This window comes from Apodemus sylvaticus, chromosome 21 (assembly GCF_947179515.1).
Source record: "Apodemus sylvaticus chromosome 21, mApoSyl1.1, whole genome shotgun sequence".
NCBI classification, from domain to species: Eukaryota; Metazoa; Chordata; class Mammalia; order Rodentia; family Muridae; genus Apodemus; species Apodemus sylvaticus.
The window spans coordinates 44480508-44500028 of NC_067492.1; the positions used below are offsets into that span (position 1 = coordinate 44480508).

Consider the following 19521-nt stretch of genomic DNA (forward strand, 5'->3'; position numbering starts at 1 on the left):
AAGGGTCAAAAGGTACAGAAAGTATAAATACTTACCACGTGGACTCCAGAGAGATAGATCCCTGACTCAAGAGAATCACAGTGACCAGGAATTGACTGCAATGGTTTTTGGGTTATGGTTTTTATTTTTTTTTTTTTCCAGACAGGCCCTCCCACTAGCCTGAACCTTGCCAAGTCTGCCAGGAAGGTTGACCAGCAAGCCCCAAAGGTGTACACGCCTCTGCCTCCCCAGGGTACCTCTGTATCCTGCATTTTAACAGGAGACACAGTTATCAAAACAGGTTCGTGAACAATTCTAAGGCAAATGAGCGATCTCCCCAAGCCCAGCAACAGGGACCTTCTTATCTAGAAAAGCTAAGGATGTTATTTCGGTGGGATTCCGATAAATAGTTAAATTGTCGGTAGGACTTAAGTAGTTGTGGTGGTTTGAATGAGAATGGCTCCCATGGCTTCACATGCTTGAATGCTGGGTCAGCAAGGAATGATGATGAGGAAAGCTTAAGAGGTGTGAAGGACTTACATCTTCAGGGTTGGGCTTTGAAGTTTCAAAAGCCTAGGCCAGGCCCCTCTGCCCCACCCCAGCCTGTTGCCTGAGGATCACGAATGTAAAGATCTCAGCTACAATTCCAGAACCATGCTTCCCACAGCAATGATAATGTATTAAAGCTCTGAAACTGTAAGCACAACCCAATTAAATGTTTCCCTTTATAAGAGTTTCCTTGACCATAGTGTCTTCACAGCAGAAGAACAGTGACTAAGACACTAGTATTTTTTTTTACAGTGATATAAAAGAAATAGCAATTCAGTAGAAAACATACTTAAAATTTTATCTTTTCTCAGGCTAGAAATATGTGGTGCAATTAGATTCTTCTGGTACTAAACTGCTCCCAGTCAGCAATGTCATTTTATGAGGATAAACAGCTACTAATCTACAAAGTACTACAATGCCAAACTCTGACATGCAGTAGGGTAAGTATATTAAACACATTTTCTCCTTAAGGTCTGTTCAATCTATGATAGTGTTATCCAGAAGTATCCTCAGTATCCAGAAGCAGAAGAACACCTGGATTAAGTCAAAGCAATCTAAAATTATGAGAAAAGCTTGCAGATATAGAAAGGCTGGTAAATTAGGTGGTAGTGAACAGAACTAAGCAGGCTCACGTAATCTGGAGGTGTCCTATTACAGAAATCAATGAAGGGTCACAACTTGACCCCTAGCTGGAATTAGCTCTATATTTTACTACACAGGACAAAAGATACTGGTTGCCTGCCACTAATATCATCGCTGTGTCCATGAACACCATGAGATATAGTTGCCTTACTATTTCAAAATGTATTCTTTCAGCTTGAGGGATGACATATCAAACACAGGCACATGTGAATAATACTTCACAACCACTGTAGAGTTGGAGGGTGTGTAAGAAAAAATAAAATTCTCTGGGCAGATTATAAATTCTAATACAATCAACAATAAGGTTACTGTTAAATGTATAAAACCTATAATACAATCTCAAATGGCAAAGTTCATTACTTATCCAGTTGAATAAAACTTGCCGGCTACAGCTAAATTTCATTTTTCATGGGGTACAGAGTTAAACAAAGAATTCTCACCTGAAGAACTTCGGATGGCGGAGAAGCATCTTAAAAAATGCTCAACTTCATTAGTCATTAGGGAAATGCAAATCAAAACAACCCTAAGATTTCATCTTACACCAGTCAGAATGGCTAAGATTAAAAATTCAGGAGACAGCAGGTGTTGGAGAGGGTGTGGAGAAAGAGGAACACTCCTCCACTGCTGGTGGGGTTGCAAATTGGTACAACCACTCTGGAAAGCAGTCTGGCGGTTCCTCCGAAAACTGGGCACCTCACTTCCAGAAGATCCTGCTATACCACTCCTGGGCATATACCCAGAGGATTCCCCACCATGTAATAAGGATACATGCTCTACTATGTTCATAGCAGCCCTATTTATAATTGCCAGATGCTGGAAAGAACCCAGGTATCCCTCAACAGAAGAGTGGATGCAAAAAATGTGGTATATCTACACAATGGAGTACTATTCAGCCATTAGAAACAATGAATTCATGAAATTCTTAGGCAAATGGATGGAGCTAGAGAACATCATACTAAGTGAGGTAACCCAGACTCAAAAGGTGAATCATGGTATGCACTCACTAATAAGTGGTTATTAACCTAGAAAACTGGAATACCCAAAACATAATCCACACATCAAATGAGATACAAGAAGAAAGGAGAAGTGGTCCCTGGTTCTGGAAAGACTCAGTGAAACAGTATTCGGCAAAACCAGAACGGGGAAGTGGGAAGGGGTGGGAGGGAGGACAGGGTAAGAGAAGGGGGCTTACGGGACTTTCGGGGAGTGGGGGGGCTAGAAAAGGGGAAATCATTTGAAATGTAAATAAATTATATCGAATAAAAAAAATTAAAAAAAAAAGAAAAAAAAATAATAAAAAAAGTGGGGTACGGAGCTAAACAAAAAATTTTCACATGAAGAACTTCGGAGAGCTGAGAAACACCTTAAGAAATGTTCAACATCATTAATCATTAGGGAAATGCAAATCAAAACAACCCTGAGATTTCACCTCACACCAGTCAGAATGGCTAAGGTAAAAAACTCAGGAGACAGCAGGTGTTGGCGAGGATGTGGAGAAAGAGGACTCCTCCACTGCTAGTGGGATTGCAAGATGGTGCAACCACTTTGAAAATCAGTCTGGCAGTTCCTCAGAAAACTGGGCATGACACTTCCTGAGGATCCTGCTATACCACTCCTGGGCATATATCCAGAGGATTCTTCAGCATGCAATAAGGACACATGCTCCACTATGTTCATAGCAGCCCTATTTGTAGTAGCCAGAAGCTGGAAAGAACCTAGGTGTCCTTCAACGGAGGAATGGATACAAAAAATGTGGTATATTTACACAATGGAGTACTATTCAGCCATTAGAAACAATGAATTCATGAAATTCTTAGACAAATGGATGGAGCTGGAGAACATCATACTAAGTGAGGTAACCCAGTCTCAAAAGATCAATCATGGTATACACTCACTGATAAGTGGATATTAGCCTAGAAACTTTGAATACCCAGGATGTAATCCACAAATTAAATGATGTCCAAAAAGAATGGAGGAGTGGCCCCTGGTTCTGGAAAGACTCAGTGCAAGAGTATAGGGGAATTCCAGAACAGGGAAGTAGGAAGGGGTGGGTGGAAGAACAGGGGGACAGAAGAGGGCTTTTGGGACTTGTGGGGAGTAGGGACCAAGAAAAGGGGAAATCATTTGAAATGTAAATAAAAAATATGTCAATAAAAAAAAAGATGTCCACTTTTAATAGGGATTTTCACCTGGAGTTCTTTCCAAGTTTAAAATAGTTTTTGTGTGTGGGAAATAAGTTTAGTTGTAGTATTTCAGGATGAAAATAATACAGAGAAATCAGACTGGCATATTCTTAAGTGGTTACTAAAAAGCACGGAAGGGGCAAATATACTAAAAAGAAACATGGTAACTAATACTATCTAAGCAGGTCCATCTTCTCCTGTATGATCTAACTGTTCTCTGGCTGTTGGAGACTTAGAGGATGGCCAAAATAAAACATATTACAGTGTTCAGTGCTCGGCAGATTGGAGGTCTCCACGGGGCTTTCCCACAAAAGTTCTCTACTTCACCAGGCTCAATGACTGCTGATGCTCTGCTGCACATGTAATAATGTTCCAGGTGAATAAAGATCTACAGAGAATGTTCTGTAATACCAGCTTTTCAGGATTAATCTGACAGCGCTTTTTATTTCAGTCTTTTGTACTGAAATGTTCTGAAATAAGTGACATATCAGTATTCTCGTCCACACTAATGCCAGGCATTCAAGGTATACAGCATACTAAAATTATTTTAGCGACTCTGTAAAATAACTGCTATCAGCTTCACTTGAAGGTGAACAGAGGCATTGAAAGATTACATATACTGCTTAAAATAGTCTTAAAATAAGTATGTTACATAAGCTTAATTTGTTGTAGGAGATTAGTCATTGATCAAAACATACAAAGTTGAAGATACTTTGTTGATTTTATTTTCTTAATTATGTCTGTGTGCCTAATTGGGTTCATGTGCACATGAGTGCAGGTGCCTTGAAGGCATGAGACCCTGGAGCTGGAATTATAAGAGGCTGTGAGCCACCAGACAATGGAGGCTGGGAAGGGGTCTCAGGTCCTCTCTGTAAGACCAGTGCACGCTCTGCTCTTAACTGCTGAGCCATCTCTCCAGCCCCAGAGATGCAGATTCATTTACCAGTATTTTCTAGACTTGTTTCTATTCTTCATCCAAGTCTCAGCAATTCTAACTGACCTCTAGTGATAACTTTGCTTAAATTCTTTCAGTGCACCACCTACCTTTCAGCAGAAAGAGAGCAGAGCCCAGGGACTCAGACTGTTTTTTAATCAGTTAAAGGATAACCTCCAGGGCATTAAGTTAGAATAAATAAAAGGTGTCATCAGTTGTCAACAACAAATACAGAAAATGTATAAATTACCAACCTCAGTCATTAGCGTTTGCTGCTGATTCAAACACAAGTTACAGCTCAACAAGACGAAGAAAGTCAGATCAAAAAATGCTAACTTTTACTGATAAGTAGGAGAGCCTGTGGTTCAGGTAGAAATGATTTCTGTAACATGGAAAGGAATCTCACAGGCATTGCACACATAGCTGATATTTGGACATTTTGATAAACTTGATATTTAAAATAACACAATTACAGAGAAAAAGATACAAAATGGTTGACCAGAAAGGCCAAGCTCTGACTAAAGAGAGAGTTGAACTGTGGGTGAGAAGTGGAAGACAGGCCTGGCTCCTTGCAGACATTGGTTTGTGTTGCCAAGAATACTTGTATTGTAAGTGAATCCTACTTGGATTACAAACAGGAAAACAAGCTATACTAGAATCAACACAGAGTCAACAGATCCAGTCTCATACTTTGGATTCTTAATTTCATATTTAAATCTACACATGTAAACAACACTAAGACCATCCTCAAAACTGGGCAAATACCTTGAGTGCAGTTCTGTGCTGCCGTTATTATATTTGCTTCCTCTCTCCCAGACACCAAAGTCAGGAACACGGTAAACTCTCTCTACACAGAACACAAGGTTTTGAATAAAAGACACCTAAAAGAAAGGAAAAGACATAAGAAGATAAGCAACAGTAAGAAGAATAATTATACACCATCTAAAATCACAGTATGAACTTACCTCCCAGAGAACATTGCCTTACCTTCTATTTCTATTTTCTTTTTTTTTAAAAGATTTATTTATTTATTATATATAAGTACACTGTAGCTGTCTTCAGACACTTCTCGCTCTGGCCTCACTTGTGCTTGCTGGGATTTGAACTCACTGAGCTTTGGAAGAGCAGTCGGCGCTCTTAACCACTGAAGCATCTCTCCAACCCTGCCCTTTTTTTCTTAAGACGTGACCTCATACTCCAGGCTGAGCTCTAACACTATGTAACCAAGGATGACCGTGAACTTCTGGTCTTCCTTCCTAAGTGCTGTGATTACAGGCATGTGCTACACTTAGTTTGGGGGATGCTGGAGATGGAACTCAGGGCTTTGTACATTCTAAGCAAATGCTCTCCCAACTAGCTCTACTTTATTAATGTGTTGAATTCTAGTCGTTATTACATTACTGTGAGTCCTCTGCTACAGTGAGTTTTCCAAATACAATTCTTACTTTTCTGAAGACCTAATTAGTATTATACAGTAGAGAAATAAAATTTAAATCCTTTCAGTGTTCCAACTATAACTCTTCAGTGAGGTAATATTATTGTTTATGAGAGCAATGCATCATAGGAACTAAGTAAAACATAGAACATATTTTATACTGGGTAATATTTAGAAACTAAAATGACTATGTAAAATACACATATAACTGTAAAGCTTTAAAGAGTAAAAGAATAACCTTTTAAAAAGTAAAAAGGATCTTCCTTTTCTGCAAAATTCTTATCCCATGTTGATCAACCTAAAGTTTTGAGTCCACACTTCTGGAAAGTTAATTTTTCTTCCTGTCATTTCTGTAACTATAGGTTCTGATTATAAACACAGCCCATAGTCAGAAGCTGTGCAGGACAAGGGAGACTAAAGAGAGCTGCAACAAGATAAAAGAAGCCACTTGGGTGTGTTACGCCCTCTCCATTCTCACAAAGAATCTAATTTTTGTTCCGTTTCTCCTTTCCTCAATCCTTTTCTGACAAAAAAAAAAAAAAAAAAAAAAAAAGACAAAAAAAATTTCTTCTGCACAGGTCCTGAGTGGTTCTTTCAAAACAGCTGGAGGTGATATTCTCTAATTCCCCAACCGCTAATAACAGCAACCGGATGTTAGCTATATCTGGTATACGTTAACAGTGCTCTGTCTTCTTTCTTTTCTTGCCCTTGTTCCACCACTGCGGTCAGCCATTTTTTTCACATCATTTAGTCAAAACTGTTTTGTGAATCCTGACAGTGTCGTGATTTCATGGTACACATTCAAGCCCTTCTTCACCTACCGACGCTCCGCACAGGGCTCCGGATATTAACTAACCTCTGACTGGTACCTTAGATTCCAAGTGGTTCAATCATGTTAGCCTTGCTCATTTCTAAATGAAATGCTTTTTTAAAAAATGAATTTTTTCATCAGCCTCAATTCAAAAGGATGCAATAGCTAATCATTCTTGTTGTTCTTAAAGCCACAACCACAGTGCATTACCATTTGTTTCATGTCGCCCTCCACCACCTCTAATTAGTACCCACATCTGTCTTCTCTTGTCTGTAGTTATAAAATACCACCAGCTCTCAAACAGATTTTTCCTTAACTCATTCTTTAGCAAAACCAGAAACGGAGATGAGATTTCTGCCTATATATTCCATTTATGTGAATATCCACATTATTAGAAAAATATTACTGTGATTATTATGAAGTTCTGTCTTAAGCCTTGCTAGAGTTATATATCTGAACAGTATTGCTTTTAAAAGTATATTGATTTATTTTGTGCATATGTGTGTATGTATATATGCATGAGTACATCTGTATTATGACTATATGTGCATGTGGATGAGTGTTTATGTGTGTGTGTGTATGTATGTGACAAAAAAAGCTAATATTCCTCTTCTGCTTTTAATTAACCTTTCTGCTTATCACCGTTTTTGGTTTTAAAGCTTGGAATGAAAATACAAATCAAATGCCAACTCTACTCAGTCATCTTGTTATATGGCAAAAGTAAATGATTTTTATATGAAAAACATGAGTCATATAAAAAACATGAGTTAACCTAGTATGTCATGATTAAGCATAATTTACCAGCTAGGTTGAAATTCAAATTAAGGCTTTTAAAAATATGATAAAACTAACATATTCAACAAAATTTACAAAAGTAATATTTTAAAGTCTGAACTCAGCTATTTTAAAAAAATCAAATATACTGATTTGGATTAATCATAAATTCATTGCCTGATCACAAAATTAACAAAATGACAGCAATGTCAAGATAAGAGCTTAATTTTAAGAATTCAAGTATCCCACTAAAAACAGGAATAAGTATTCATTAGAAGATCATTGATAGCAGCATGCAAACACACACACACACACACACACACACAGGAAGCTGAAAAGTTATATAATAGATCTGGCACATACATAGTCACTGAATTCTTGAGGATTGCTACACAGTAGACATTTGTTTTAAGAGTTCTGACATGAGCTTAAAGTCTTGGCTAGTCATTAATGCATTTAGTGAAAAACTAAGTCATGTGCTACCTATGTGAGCTTCCAGATTATTCCCCCCAAAGTACAGAGGACTTCTGCAAAGGCAAGGAGACAAACAGACAGGAACACAAAGAAATTATGGTGACAGAAGTAAAGCGCTCATCATCAAACAAGAATTCTGGCACACTTAGCTTTTGGGGGCCAGCAAGATGACTAAGCCAATAAAGGTACTTGTTATCAAACCTGAAACTTGAGTTTCATCCCTGAACCCAAAATGGTGGAGTTCAATTCCCATGTGTTGTCCTTTGACCTTTAGAGGGGTATCGTGGCATTCACATGATGCCCGGTGAATGCAAAATAATTGTACTCAGAGTTACTATTCCTTTCCTGTGTAGATATTTTATGTCAAAGTAGCAATGACCCAGGCTTAAAGCCTGACTGCACATGACCTTGGGTAGAGCTTCATTCTTTTCCCAGACATTGTCTAAGAATTCTAACAGAATGGTGGATATTCAAGGCACCCTAACTTCCAGTGTCTCAATTTCAAGCCTCTCAGGAATCACGCAGTGATAAAACAGTAACTTCAAACTCCACCGTGGTTCTACATCTGACTGCTGTGTTAACACTGAGCCACAGGCCTCTCCCGAGGACCCGTCACCCACATTTACACAGGCTTTACTTTCTTCTGCGGGCCCCCTTCTCTGCTAATTACCACGCTCAATAAAATCTCCAAATCTGCTTCCAAAACTGGCTATTCCTGAATTCTTCCTGACTCTATAACCACCTAAGCTCGAGGTCTCAGCAAGCTACTGAGGATAGCAGCCAGAAGGCATGCCTGGACCTGGAACAACCCCCATCCCCAACACACAGACAAATCATTTAATCATAAGTTCAGCCATTAATTAATCATCAATTAACACAGCAAAACCATCAAGGGCATATATTACAAACGACATAGACTACAAAGAGAAAAGGAAAGACACAAACAAACTGCACCACAGGCACAGATGTCAGCACCAGCATTTGTAGGAGAAGAAATCTGATACTTGGGAGGACTGAATAGATTAGTTAAATTTTCCACTTAATTTATCTTTATCTCAATGGAACCAAAATACAAAAACAAAACAAAACCCTGAAGCAAGACCAGGCATAAAAAAAAAAAATCATAGATGACACAAATTATCAGGTTCAAGGATGAAGGAGGGACAGTCACTGGAGAGCAAATGTGTGACGTGAGGAGGAATATTATGGAGAGGTTTACGCTAAGTAGTTAAGGCTTGCAAGTGGAAGGCAGCATTCCTTGTAAAATGCGAATGCCTAAATCTGACAAGAATATGATCAGCACAGTAAAGAGGAGTGGAAATAAGGAAAATGGACCTGTACTTCCATTTGGAAGGTTGTATTTTGCATATAAACCATAAGATATAACTTAACACTTGGAACAGGACAGAAAAGAACAGTCACAAGGTAGACGAATTCATATTTTTTTAAAGATATCTTTTTATTATATGTGTTTAAGTGTTTTGCCTACACATACACCATCATAGGTGTGAAGTGCCTGTGAAGGCCAGAAGGCGCCTGGTGCCCTGAAACTGCAGTTATGGGCAGGTGTGGGCTGCCATGTGGTCCTGGGAGAGAACACAACTGCCAAGCCATCTCTCCAGCCACGGATTTACACTTATTTATTTTCAGATGTATAGAATTATGCAAGAGAGTATCTCTGCAACTGAATAAAACATTTGAAGACCCTAAGATGAAAAGATAACTTAGATGTATTAATTTTCTGTAGAAATGTTAAAAAAAAAAAAAAAAAAAAAAAAAAACTCAGGGCAGGGCGGTGGTGGTGGCGCAATCCTGTAATCCCAGCTCTCTGGGAGGCAGAGATTTCTCTGAGAGGCAGGCGGAGGCCTGGTCTACAGAGTGAGTTCCAGGACAGCCAGGGCTATACAGAGAAACCCTGTCTGGGGGGGGGGGGGCGGGAGAACCCCTCAGAAAACTACAGTCTTACAGTAAAATGACATTTTTATCGCATATTGATGACTAACGAACACTGCTATGGTCCTAAATTCCTAGAGTTTCTCATACATTAGGAGTTATCATATAATTTTCCATTTGAGATTAGAAGAAACAAACTGTGATAACACTGACTCCTGTTAGGGACTCTTCCATTTTCTGATTAGCCTCTTTCAAAAGCTCAAAGAATGATATAAAATATTTTATCATCTATGTACATGAGCTATAAATACCCTGTAATTAAGATGACTAATACATGATATTCTTTCACAAAGAGGACTAAGGCATAGTTTACTAAGCCACATTGGTGTTTAATGTACCTAAACTGCTTATACAAACAATATCTTTGCATAAGTAGGTGTTTAAATAAACAACTTCCTTCCTTCAGTGATGTTGAAATTAGAATGTAACTAAGCAGAGGATGTATGTATGATCAGCCTCAAAGAAAAATTCAGCAATGTGTCTTCAGACAACTTGGTAGATGACTTCCACACCTGTTTTCAAGTAGATTCTAGAGGCATGTTTCTTATGGCCCCTTGTGTGCTGATTCTCAAACTCCCCTGGCAACTTATCACCTTAGGAATAAAATTGCAGATCCTTAGCATGTTCTCTGCCCTCTCAGAAGTGATACACCAAGCTCTGGCCATCTACCACAGCCCAGGTGTGAATGCATGGTGGGAACACACAATGCAGCAAACTTTACACTGTCTGTCCCTGTCTGGAGCCTTCTCCAGATGTTTGTGTAACTTGTTTATTTCATCTAGGATTTTGAATCAATACTTCTTCAACCAATGGCTGTTCTAATGCACTCCACTTATAGTAGTTATCTATTTGATTTCTTCCCCCAGTTCTTCAATATCAGAGTATATCATGACAAATTCTCTACAATATTTATTAAATCATTACATATGGTCATTCATATATAAATAAACCTGAATATATTCCGTCTCATGGGCAGAGTTCAGGGCTCAAACAGTACATTCTCATATGACATATATGTATCTCATATCTGTGCAAGTGAAATAAGGACATGACACTAAAAATATAGAGAATAAAATCTTTAGCCAGACCATTCAGTTCCAATGCTAACATCACTACCACATGTGTAACCTTGAAGTAATGCAACACTATACATTACTTTTGTCATTTTTAACATAAAAATAACTCTCCATCTGAGTATTCTAAATATTGAATAAGTAGAGAATATTCAATAAACCAGAATGAACCAGTTTGAACAGTGACAACTGCAAGAGGAAAGGACGGAGACGTGTAAATGCAAGGCCCACCTTCTGTTGCCAGAGACTGGATCAGATTGGCTGACCTTGATTATTCCACCTAGCAAAACTGTCCATGATAAACACAGACCAAAGCAACTCTTAAGTATAAACCAATTCTACGAAGACCATTGGGAACTTAGGAAACACACACACACACACACACACACACAAAGCTACAAGGGAAAAATAAACAATACCAAAGCAACTAATCAAAGCAGTCTAGAGAAACAGTATATAAAATGAAGAAAAGAACAAACACATCTGTTAAAACAACTCTGAATATTAATTGTCTCAATTCGCCAGTAAAAAGAGACATCCTAAAAGAATGGATTAACAAACTGGACACATATTTTTGCTGTTTCTCAGAACACCACCTTACCATCATGTACAGTACCATCTTAGGGTAGGAAGGTATTAACAAACAAATTAAAATAGAAAAGACCTGGCTTAGGTTTTCTTTTACTAAAAATTTATTTTAAAAGCATTTGTTTATTTAAAAAAACAAACTATTTCTGGAGTGTGTGTATGTGACATGTGATGGCCAGAGTGCACGTGTGGAGCATATTAGACAGCCTGTGGAAGTCACTTATCCCCTCTACCACGTGGGTCCTGGGGATCAAACATGGGTCATAGCTGGAGGTGTTTTTACCCACTGAAGCCTTCACTGACCCTTGACTAGCTACTCATATCTGACAAAATACGTTTGAAACCATGTCATAACTAAGGCAACAATCCATCAAAAACATATTGCATTTCTAAATACACATTCAGCAAGCAGAGGTGAACTCAATTTTATAAAGCAAACACTAAAAGATCTAAAGCTACGAATGATCTCTAACACAGTTATGTCAGAAAACTTCAACATCACACACTCACCAAGAGAAAGGTCATCCAAACAAAGAGAAATATTGGAGTAAATTGTAGAGAGCCTTACTGGGGTGCCATGCCACCTGGCAGGACCTTGACATTGACCAATGTGAAGTTCCTCTCCCAGCCTTTGAGCAGGAACTCCTGTGTTAGCCAGAATCCCCTCCACCTAGGGTAGAGCACTCAGACCAAGGTAAAGTCCATGGTTCTTCAAGGACCTGCAGCTTCCTGAAAAACACTAGTCACCTGTGGAGCAACTGAACTGGTTCTGCGGAGAAGTTTTCAGCCTTTGGGGGAAGGGTTTTCCCCTTCCTATATATTTGGAGTCCTCCATTAAACCTGGAGACCTTGAGCAGCAGGTGTGTCATGGTCTCCATCTCTTTTCGCCGCCTTCCCATGCATCCCCAGCTTCCCTTCAGGTAACTCGCTTGATGTAACTGCGGGCAGTTACAGTAAATGACACTATAAATCAGACAGATCTAAGAGACATTTACAGAACATTCCACTCAATGCTAGAGAGTATATATTTTTAGTTAGCAGGAGCATGGAACTTTCTCCAAAGCAGGTCATATATTAACAGACAAATCAAGCCTTGGCAAATATAAGAATTCCATCCTGTATTCCATCTGAGCACACTGAAACAGAGAAACACTTCAGAAACTATGCTGCCCCAGGAAGATTAAACCATATGCTGCTGACTGTTAAGAAGGAAGTCACTAAAAAGGTCCAAAAGGAAATAGAAAACATTGCTACAGATGAAGGAAAATGAAAACACAACAGGCCAAGGCTATGGGGCATGGTGAAGGTAGCCAGAAGAGAGAGTGAAGAGTGCTCAACATGGCATCAACATCAGAAAGAACTAAAGCAAAATCATGTACAGGTCTACTTTCGGGTCTTAGGAAAACGAGACCCGAGCCAACTCTAAAGCAGTATACAGGAAACAATAATAATGATCAGGATAGAAATGACATAGAAACAAACCATTATGGACTGAAGATCTCCACAGAAAAGCTGCCAGAAGAAAGAAAACAGAAACACGCTAACACGTGCACATGGGTGAGGACGCTGTGGATGGGAGTCCGGACCAAAGGTAAAGAATGACAGCGGACAGACTGGGTCTCATCCCACATAGCACAGGAAGCCATAAGTAAAGAGGCAGCCTACAAAATGGGAGTGTGCGCCGTCAGTCCCAGCAGAGGCACAGACAGACCCACATGGCAGAAGGAGAGAACTGACTTCTACGGGCTGCATTTTTGAGTTCGAGAACAGCCTGGTCTACAGAGTGAGTTCCAGGACATCCCAGGCTACATAAAGAAGCCATGCCTCAAAAAACCCAAAAAAGAAATGAAAAAAAGATGGAATAAGAAAGAGAAAGAGGGAGAGAAAACCTTTGTCCATTTTATTTCTGAAAGAGAATTAGCATTTTAGAATATAGAAGAAACTAAAACTATGAAATATCAAGAAAACAACTCAATTAAAAATTAAGACTATGGAACTAAACACAGCTCTTTTTTTTTTAAAGAAAAAATACAAATAGCCAGAAAATACATCAAAAGGTGCTCACCATGCTATGCTTTCAGGGAAATGCAGATTAACGCTACCACAGCACTTAGCTCACTAGTCTAAACGGTTATTGTCAAGAATACAACTAAACAAATACTCATGTGGAAGTAAGGACTGGGCATCCTTTTAGACTGTTGTAAGGGCATAAGCTACAGAGTCCACTTTGGGAATAAGACCCAAGATTTCTTAAATGAAAAATAAAATCAGATATAAAAAGCAATCTGACCCAGCTCTCACTGCAGACTGAACCAATTCACATCCTGCTTCAACACTTGCGCATGCGCCTTCAGTGCTGCCATATTTGTGGCAGCTCGGTCACAGCCCCAGCCCAGATAACCATCAGCTGATTGGTGCATAATAGAAGTGTGGTGCATACATACACACAACGGAAGTCTTTATGGCTATAAAGAAAACAAAAGTCAGGTAATCTCAGGTAAATGGGAGGAAGTTGAAGATATTAAACTGAGTGCTAGGAAAGACAAATGCTGCAATGCTCTCTCATATGCCAGGCTTAGCTCTTTGGTTCTGTGTGTCTGACATGGAATGTCTATGGAGGGACATAATTAGCATGAGTCAGAGGGGTCAGGAGAATAGAGGTAACATGAAAGAAGTAGGTAGTAATACTGGGAGTGGAAAGGGTTGAACAGGGAGTGTTATTAAGAGGGTAAGGGGTCACAAAAGTATGGGAAGAGGACAGATAACCAAAATAAAGGGGATATGGAAAAAAAACATATGGAAACCTATTAATTTCTAAGCCAATTTAAAAAAATATGAAAATATTTCATAGGGGAGTGCCTTGCATTACCAGATAATCTTTTCCCAGAAGCAATGAGATAATACACAAAAATCCCTGAGGCCTCAATAGACACTGTTAGTCAGGGAAGTCCCAGAGATTCCCAATGCAACACAGGCTCTTACCTTTCTTAGTTGCCCACCAGAACTATATAAGACCCTATTGCTGAAGACACTGTGTACCTTAGTTGTATGTAATATACAGAGAAATCAAGGTGGAACTGAGATGGAAACCTCCTTCCTATTGGCTAGCTTTCAAAGTATTGAAAGGTACTAGGATTCCTAACATATGTACCTGTGTGCTTCCTCACATGTGAGCCTGTGTGCTTCCACACATGTGAGCCTGTGTGTTTCCTCTCATGAATGCCTGTGTGCTTCCTCACATGTGAGCCTGTGTGCTTCTTCACATGTGCGCCTATGTGCTTCTTCACGTGTGTGTGTGTGTGTGTGTGTGTGTGTGTGTGCTTCTTCACATGTGAGCCTGTGTGCTTCTTCACATGTGAGCCTGTGTGCTTCTTCACATGTGAGCCTGTTTGCTTCCTCACATGTGATCCTGTGTGCTTCTTCACATGTGTGTGCCTGTGTGGTTTCTCATGTGTGCTTGTGTGCCTCCCCACATGTGAGCCTGTGTGCCTCCCCACATGTGAGCCTGTGTGCCTCCCCACATGTGATCCTGTGTGCCTCCCCACATGTGTGCCTGTGAGGTTTGTCATGTGAGCTTGTATGTTTCCTCTCATATTGATGCCTCTTGAAGGAAAACTTCACAACACTGGACTATAAATCCCTTACAGTTTTCCCAAGGAGACTATGAACAGCACTTTGTCTTGGTGAAGAAAAAAGAAACAAAAATAAAAGTGGTAAGATATGATGAAAAGTCATTTGTTTGTTTGACATTTTAACAGATGAATTATAAAAAGCAAGGGTGTGAAAAAATGGTGAGAAAATCTGAGAATGTGACTTCATTTTCTCGGTCACTAACACTTTCTGAAAGCTACATTCTCCTCTTCAGATGATCTGAGACAGAGCATTCCCTCAAGTTCTGTCACCTGTTTATACTATGCTTGCCTTTAAATTGTGTCTTTTGTAGAAAATAGATGGAATAGATCATTATATTAAGCCAAATACATTAATGTCATAAAGATAAATTTCACATGATTTCATGTTATGCTGGCTGGTCATATGTCAGCCTGACAAGCAGACTAGAGCTATATGGAAGGAGGACTCTTAATTGAGAAAATGCCTCCATAGATCTAGTTGTAAGGCATTTTCTTAGTTCTTCATGGCGGTCCCAAGCCATTGCAGGTAGAGTCAAGCCTGGGCTAGTAGTCCTGGGTTCTATAAGAAAGAAGGCTGAGAAGATCCTGCTATACCACTCCTGGGCATATACCCAGAAGACTCCCCACCATGTAATAAGGATACATGTTCTACTATGTTCATAGCAGCCCTATTTGTAATTGCCAGATGCTGGAAAGAACCCAGGTATCCCTCAACAGAAGAGTGGATGCAAAAAATGTGGTATATCTACACAATGGAGTACTATTCAGCCATTAGAAACAATGAATTCATGAAATTCTTAGGCAAATGGATGGAGCTAGAGAATATCATACTAAGTGAGGTAACCCAGACTCAAAAGGTGAATCATGGTATGCACTCACTAATAAGTGGATATTAACCTAGAAAACTGGAATACCCAAAACATAATCCACACATCAAATGAGGTACAAGAAGAAAGGAGGAGTGGCCCCTGGTTCTGGAAAGACTCAGTGAAACAGTATTCAGCAAAACCAGAACGGGGAAGTGGGAAGGGGTGGGTGGGAGGACAGGGGAAGAGAAGGGGGCTTGCGGGACTTTCGGGGAGTGGGGGGGCTAGAAAAGGGGAAATCATTTGAAATGTAAATAAATTATATCGAATAATAAAAAAAAAAAAAGAATTTAAAAAAAAAAAAAAAAAAAAAAAAAAAAAAGAAAGAAGGCTGAGAAGCCATGACAAGCAAGCCAGTAAGTCGCGCCCTCCTTGGACTCTGCAAGAGCTGCCTCCTGGTTCCTGCCTTGTTTGAGATTTTGTTCCGACTTCCATCAATGATGAAGAGTCTGGTGGGACAGTAAGTGGAACAAATCCTTTCCTCCCAACTTGCTTGTTGGTCATAATGTTTTGTCAAGCAATAGCAATCCTAAATAAGAAACATGTGGAAACTATGTGTGTGTGCACATTCCTGCATATGCATGTAGGACATAGAAAAGTAACAGAGGGAGTATGAACAGCAAAGAAGTCTAAAGAAAGAGAAGGGAGTAAGAGACTAATAGTAAGAAGAGGAGGGATAAGAGTTGAGACAATATGAGGGAAGTAAAATAATGTCTATCTAAATGTATGTATGTATATATTATGTATGTATTATATATGTATATATGTATGTATGTATGATGTGTATGTATATATATATATACATAATAATGAAACCCATCATTTCATACACCAAAAAATAACACAAAAGTATTTTAATAAAGATAATTTCATAATCTAAAAACTAATATCTAATTATACAAATTTAAAACATGCATCTTTTATCAAACTAAAATTACATTTTTAAGAAAGAAAAAATCATATATCCTCTACATGAAGTTTAATAAGAGAAAATTTAGGAAAAATCATACCTCATCTGTGTTATAGATTATCTGGAGACCTGAGGAAATCATTTCCACCAGGTAAAGGAGGAAGAGTGAGACTGCATTTATCTGAAAACAAACAGCAACATTAAAAAGGTTAAAGGAAAGACTGAAAATATTATGCTATGAAACTGAATATACATGCCATCATTTTCTCCAATAGCGTCACATAAAAATAATTTCTTCCCTATCACCAAATAAAAGAGAAATGAACCTAATCTAGAATATGGAAACCAGCATTTTATATGAAAGGCTAAAATTCCATGTTCTCTGCACTGGTTAACAAATGGCTGGGTCTGAGAAGGCTCTAAGGAGAATTCTTAGCATGGTTTCTGTAACATTTCTTTCTTTCAATTTCAAATTAGGAATCTAAAGTACTTCTTTTAGGAATACTTTAGCCCCTGAGGAAATAATATAATGAAATCCATTTGAAATATATGTAAATGAAAAAGCTAGTTAAGAAGCAAGACATTACACCTCCACTGACACACTATAAACACTATAAACAATAAGGAGCACATCTCCAAAACAGTCTCATTCAGACAAAAAAGAAGTTATGGAAACAAAGGAACATGTTACCTATGATCATTGATATGCTGTATAATTAAAAACTAATTATGAAAAAGTATTATGAATGTATGAAACTATTAGACTATTAAACATATGTTATATATGATCAAAAAAAAAAACAATGCTTCCAGAAAAGATTATGATAGAATATATAAGTATCTCACATAAAGAACTGGGAAAGCAGTCTCCACTATGGCCTCATTTTGAGTGATGATTAATTTTCAATTTCAGTCTGGCTAGACACAAGGACGCCTGGATAGCTAGTCTCCAGATGTGGAACAAAAGGGCAGAGGAAGTGCACATTCTTGCTTTCTCTACCAGAGCTAGGGCACTCATCCTCTGGCTTCAGTGTTAGGCTCTATGTTCTCAATTTGCGAGTTCCAGAGCTCACGCATCTCTTACCCTTTCCCAGCTCTTGGTTCTTTAGCCTCTACCTGAGAACCATACTGTCACACTTAGAATGGACTGCACTACTGATGTCTAAGTTACATGAGCCATTTCCATAAATAATACTATAGACACTCAGCTTGAACATGCCTGTCTCAAGAATGTCTATCCTTCTTGGCCTTCCTCCCCACTGATGCCTTAACTCTTTTACCGTTTGGTAATAAATCTTTGATAATCAAAGAAGCCAGTAACAAACGATTCTCAAACATCCTCTTTATATGATTGCATTTAAACTTGAAATGTGAAGAATAGGCTGTCCATAGATGTATAAAATGAAAGAGAGGTTGCTTAGGAAACTTCAAGAAAAATACAGAGTAGCTGATTTTGGTTTGAGTTTGAGTATGGAGAATTGTTCTAAACTTCAATATGATAACTGTTGCACAACTCAGAATATACTAAAAACACATAATGGTACATCTCAAATAAATCAACTGCATGGCATTCAAATTATATCTCAATAAAACTGCTATTCAATAAATGAAATGGAAGAAAAATTATGTCAGGATACTGCAAAGCAGAGTTAAAAAGTAAAAGTAGTTAAAAAGTAAAAGTAAGCAAGGTGTACTTTGCGTTGACATGGGAAACATGTGTTGTCATGGGAAACATGTGTTGACATGGGAAACGTGTTGACATGGGAAACATGTGTTGACATGGGAAGGTTATTACGCCCTAAGACACTGGTGCTTTGTGTCCCTCTAACTTACCTCTACTTTTCACTAAGTAACAACAAGAAGTTGGGGCAGAAAATTACTGCTGCCTTTCAAATCCGTGGACAAAGAAAAGTATTGTGCTAGTGGGGCTCTGTGCTGTGAAAATGGGGATAAAGAGGATTGCTAGCTGGCTCAGGGTGTAATTGAACAGGAGGAATAACTTTAAATGTTCTTAATATACCACGTTAGCTATTGTTGACAAAAATGGAGTATTTAAAAATAACTACTAAGAAAGACTTTGAATGTCTGATATACTAAGAAATCTAAAATGTCTAAGATGATTGATATGCCAATTATCTTGATCTAATATCTATTTATTGACACTACATACCCCCATGAATATATAGAATACCTATCAATTGATAATTTTTTCATTATACATATTTCCATCCAAGAATTAAAATCACAAATGTGAACAAATAGTGAAAGAACTACAATTCTATTCTTTAGAGAGACTACTTTTTGGATATAAGCTCTTCAAGACTTATAAAGCCTTCTTATAATTTTAGTAATCCTAAGGATTTAAACTTTATCTCTTTGACCATATGCATGGACATATAGCATGGTACTTGAGCGGAGGTCAGAGGCAAGATTTCTGGAGCTGGTTTTCTCTTTACCAGGTCATCAGGTTGAATGGCAGGAACCTTTATGCACTAAGCCATCTTACTAACCCTAAATTTAATTGTTTAAAGGAAAATTAAAGTTGTACACCTTTATTTTGATTTTAATAATCTGTAATAAAGTTTTTAGAAAGATGCATTTAACTCAATCATTATTAAAAAAAAAACAAAGAAACAAACATAAGTCTCTGCTATATAGAAATAGGGCAAATGGCCTTCTTTGTTTGGAGACAAAATACTAAAGTTTGGATTGATAATC

General features: G+C 38.4%; 1 protein-coding gene across 7 annotated transcripts in view; it reads right to left on the reverse strand.

Annotated features, from left to right (window-relative positions):
- Positions 1-19521, reverse strand: part of Phkb (phosphorylase kinase regulatory subunit beta) — a 185136-nt gene that overhangs the window by 111084 nt on the left and 54531 nt on the right. For all 7 annotated transcript variants that reach the window (XM_052167173.1, XM_052167171.1, XM_052167170.1 and 4 more), the window contains 2 exons: positions 16904-16984; positions 5053-5168 (listed from right to left, as the gene is read on the reverse strand). In XM_052167173.1, the coding sequence (XP_052023133.1) occupies positions 5053-5168; positions 16904-16984 (197 nt within the window). The remainder of the gene's footprint in view (positions 1-5052; positions 5169-16903; positions 16985-19521) is intronic.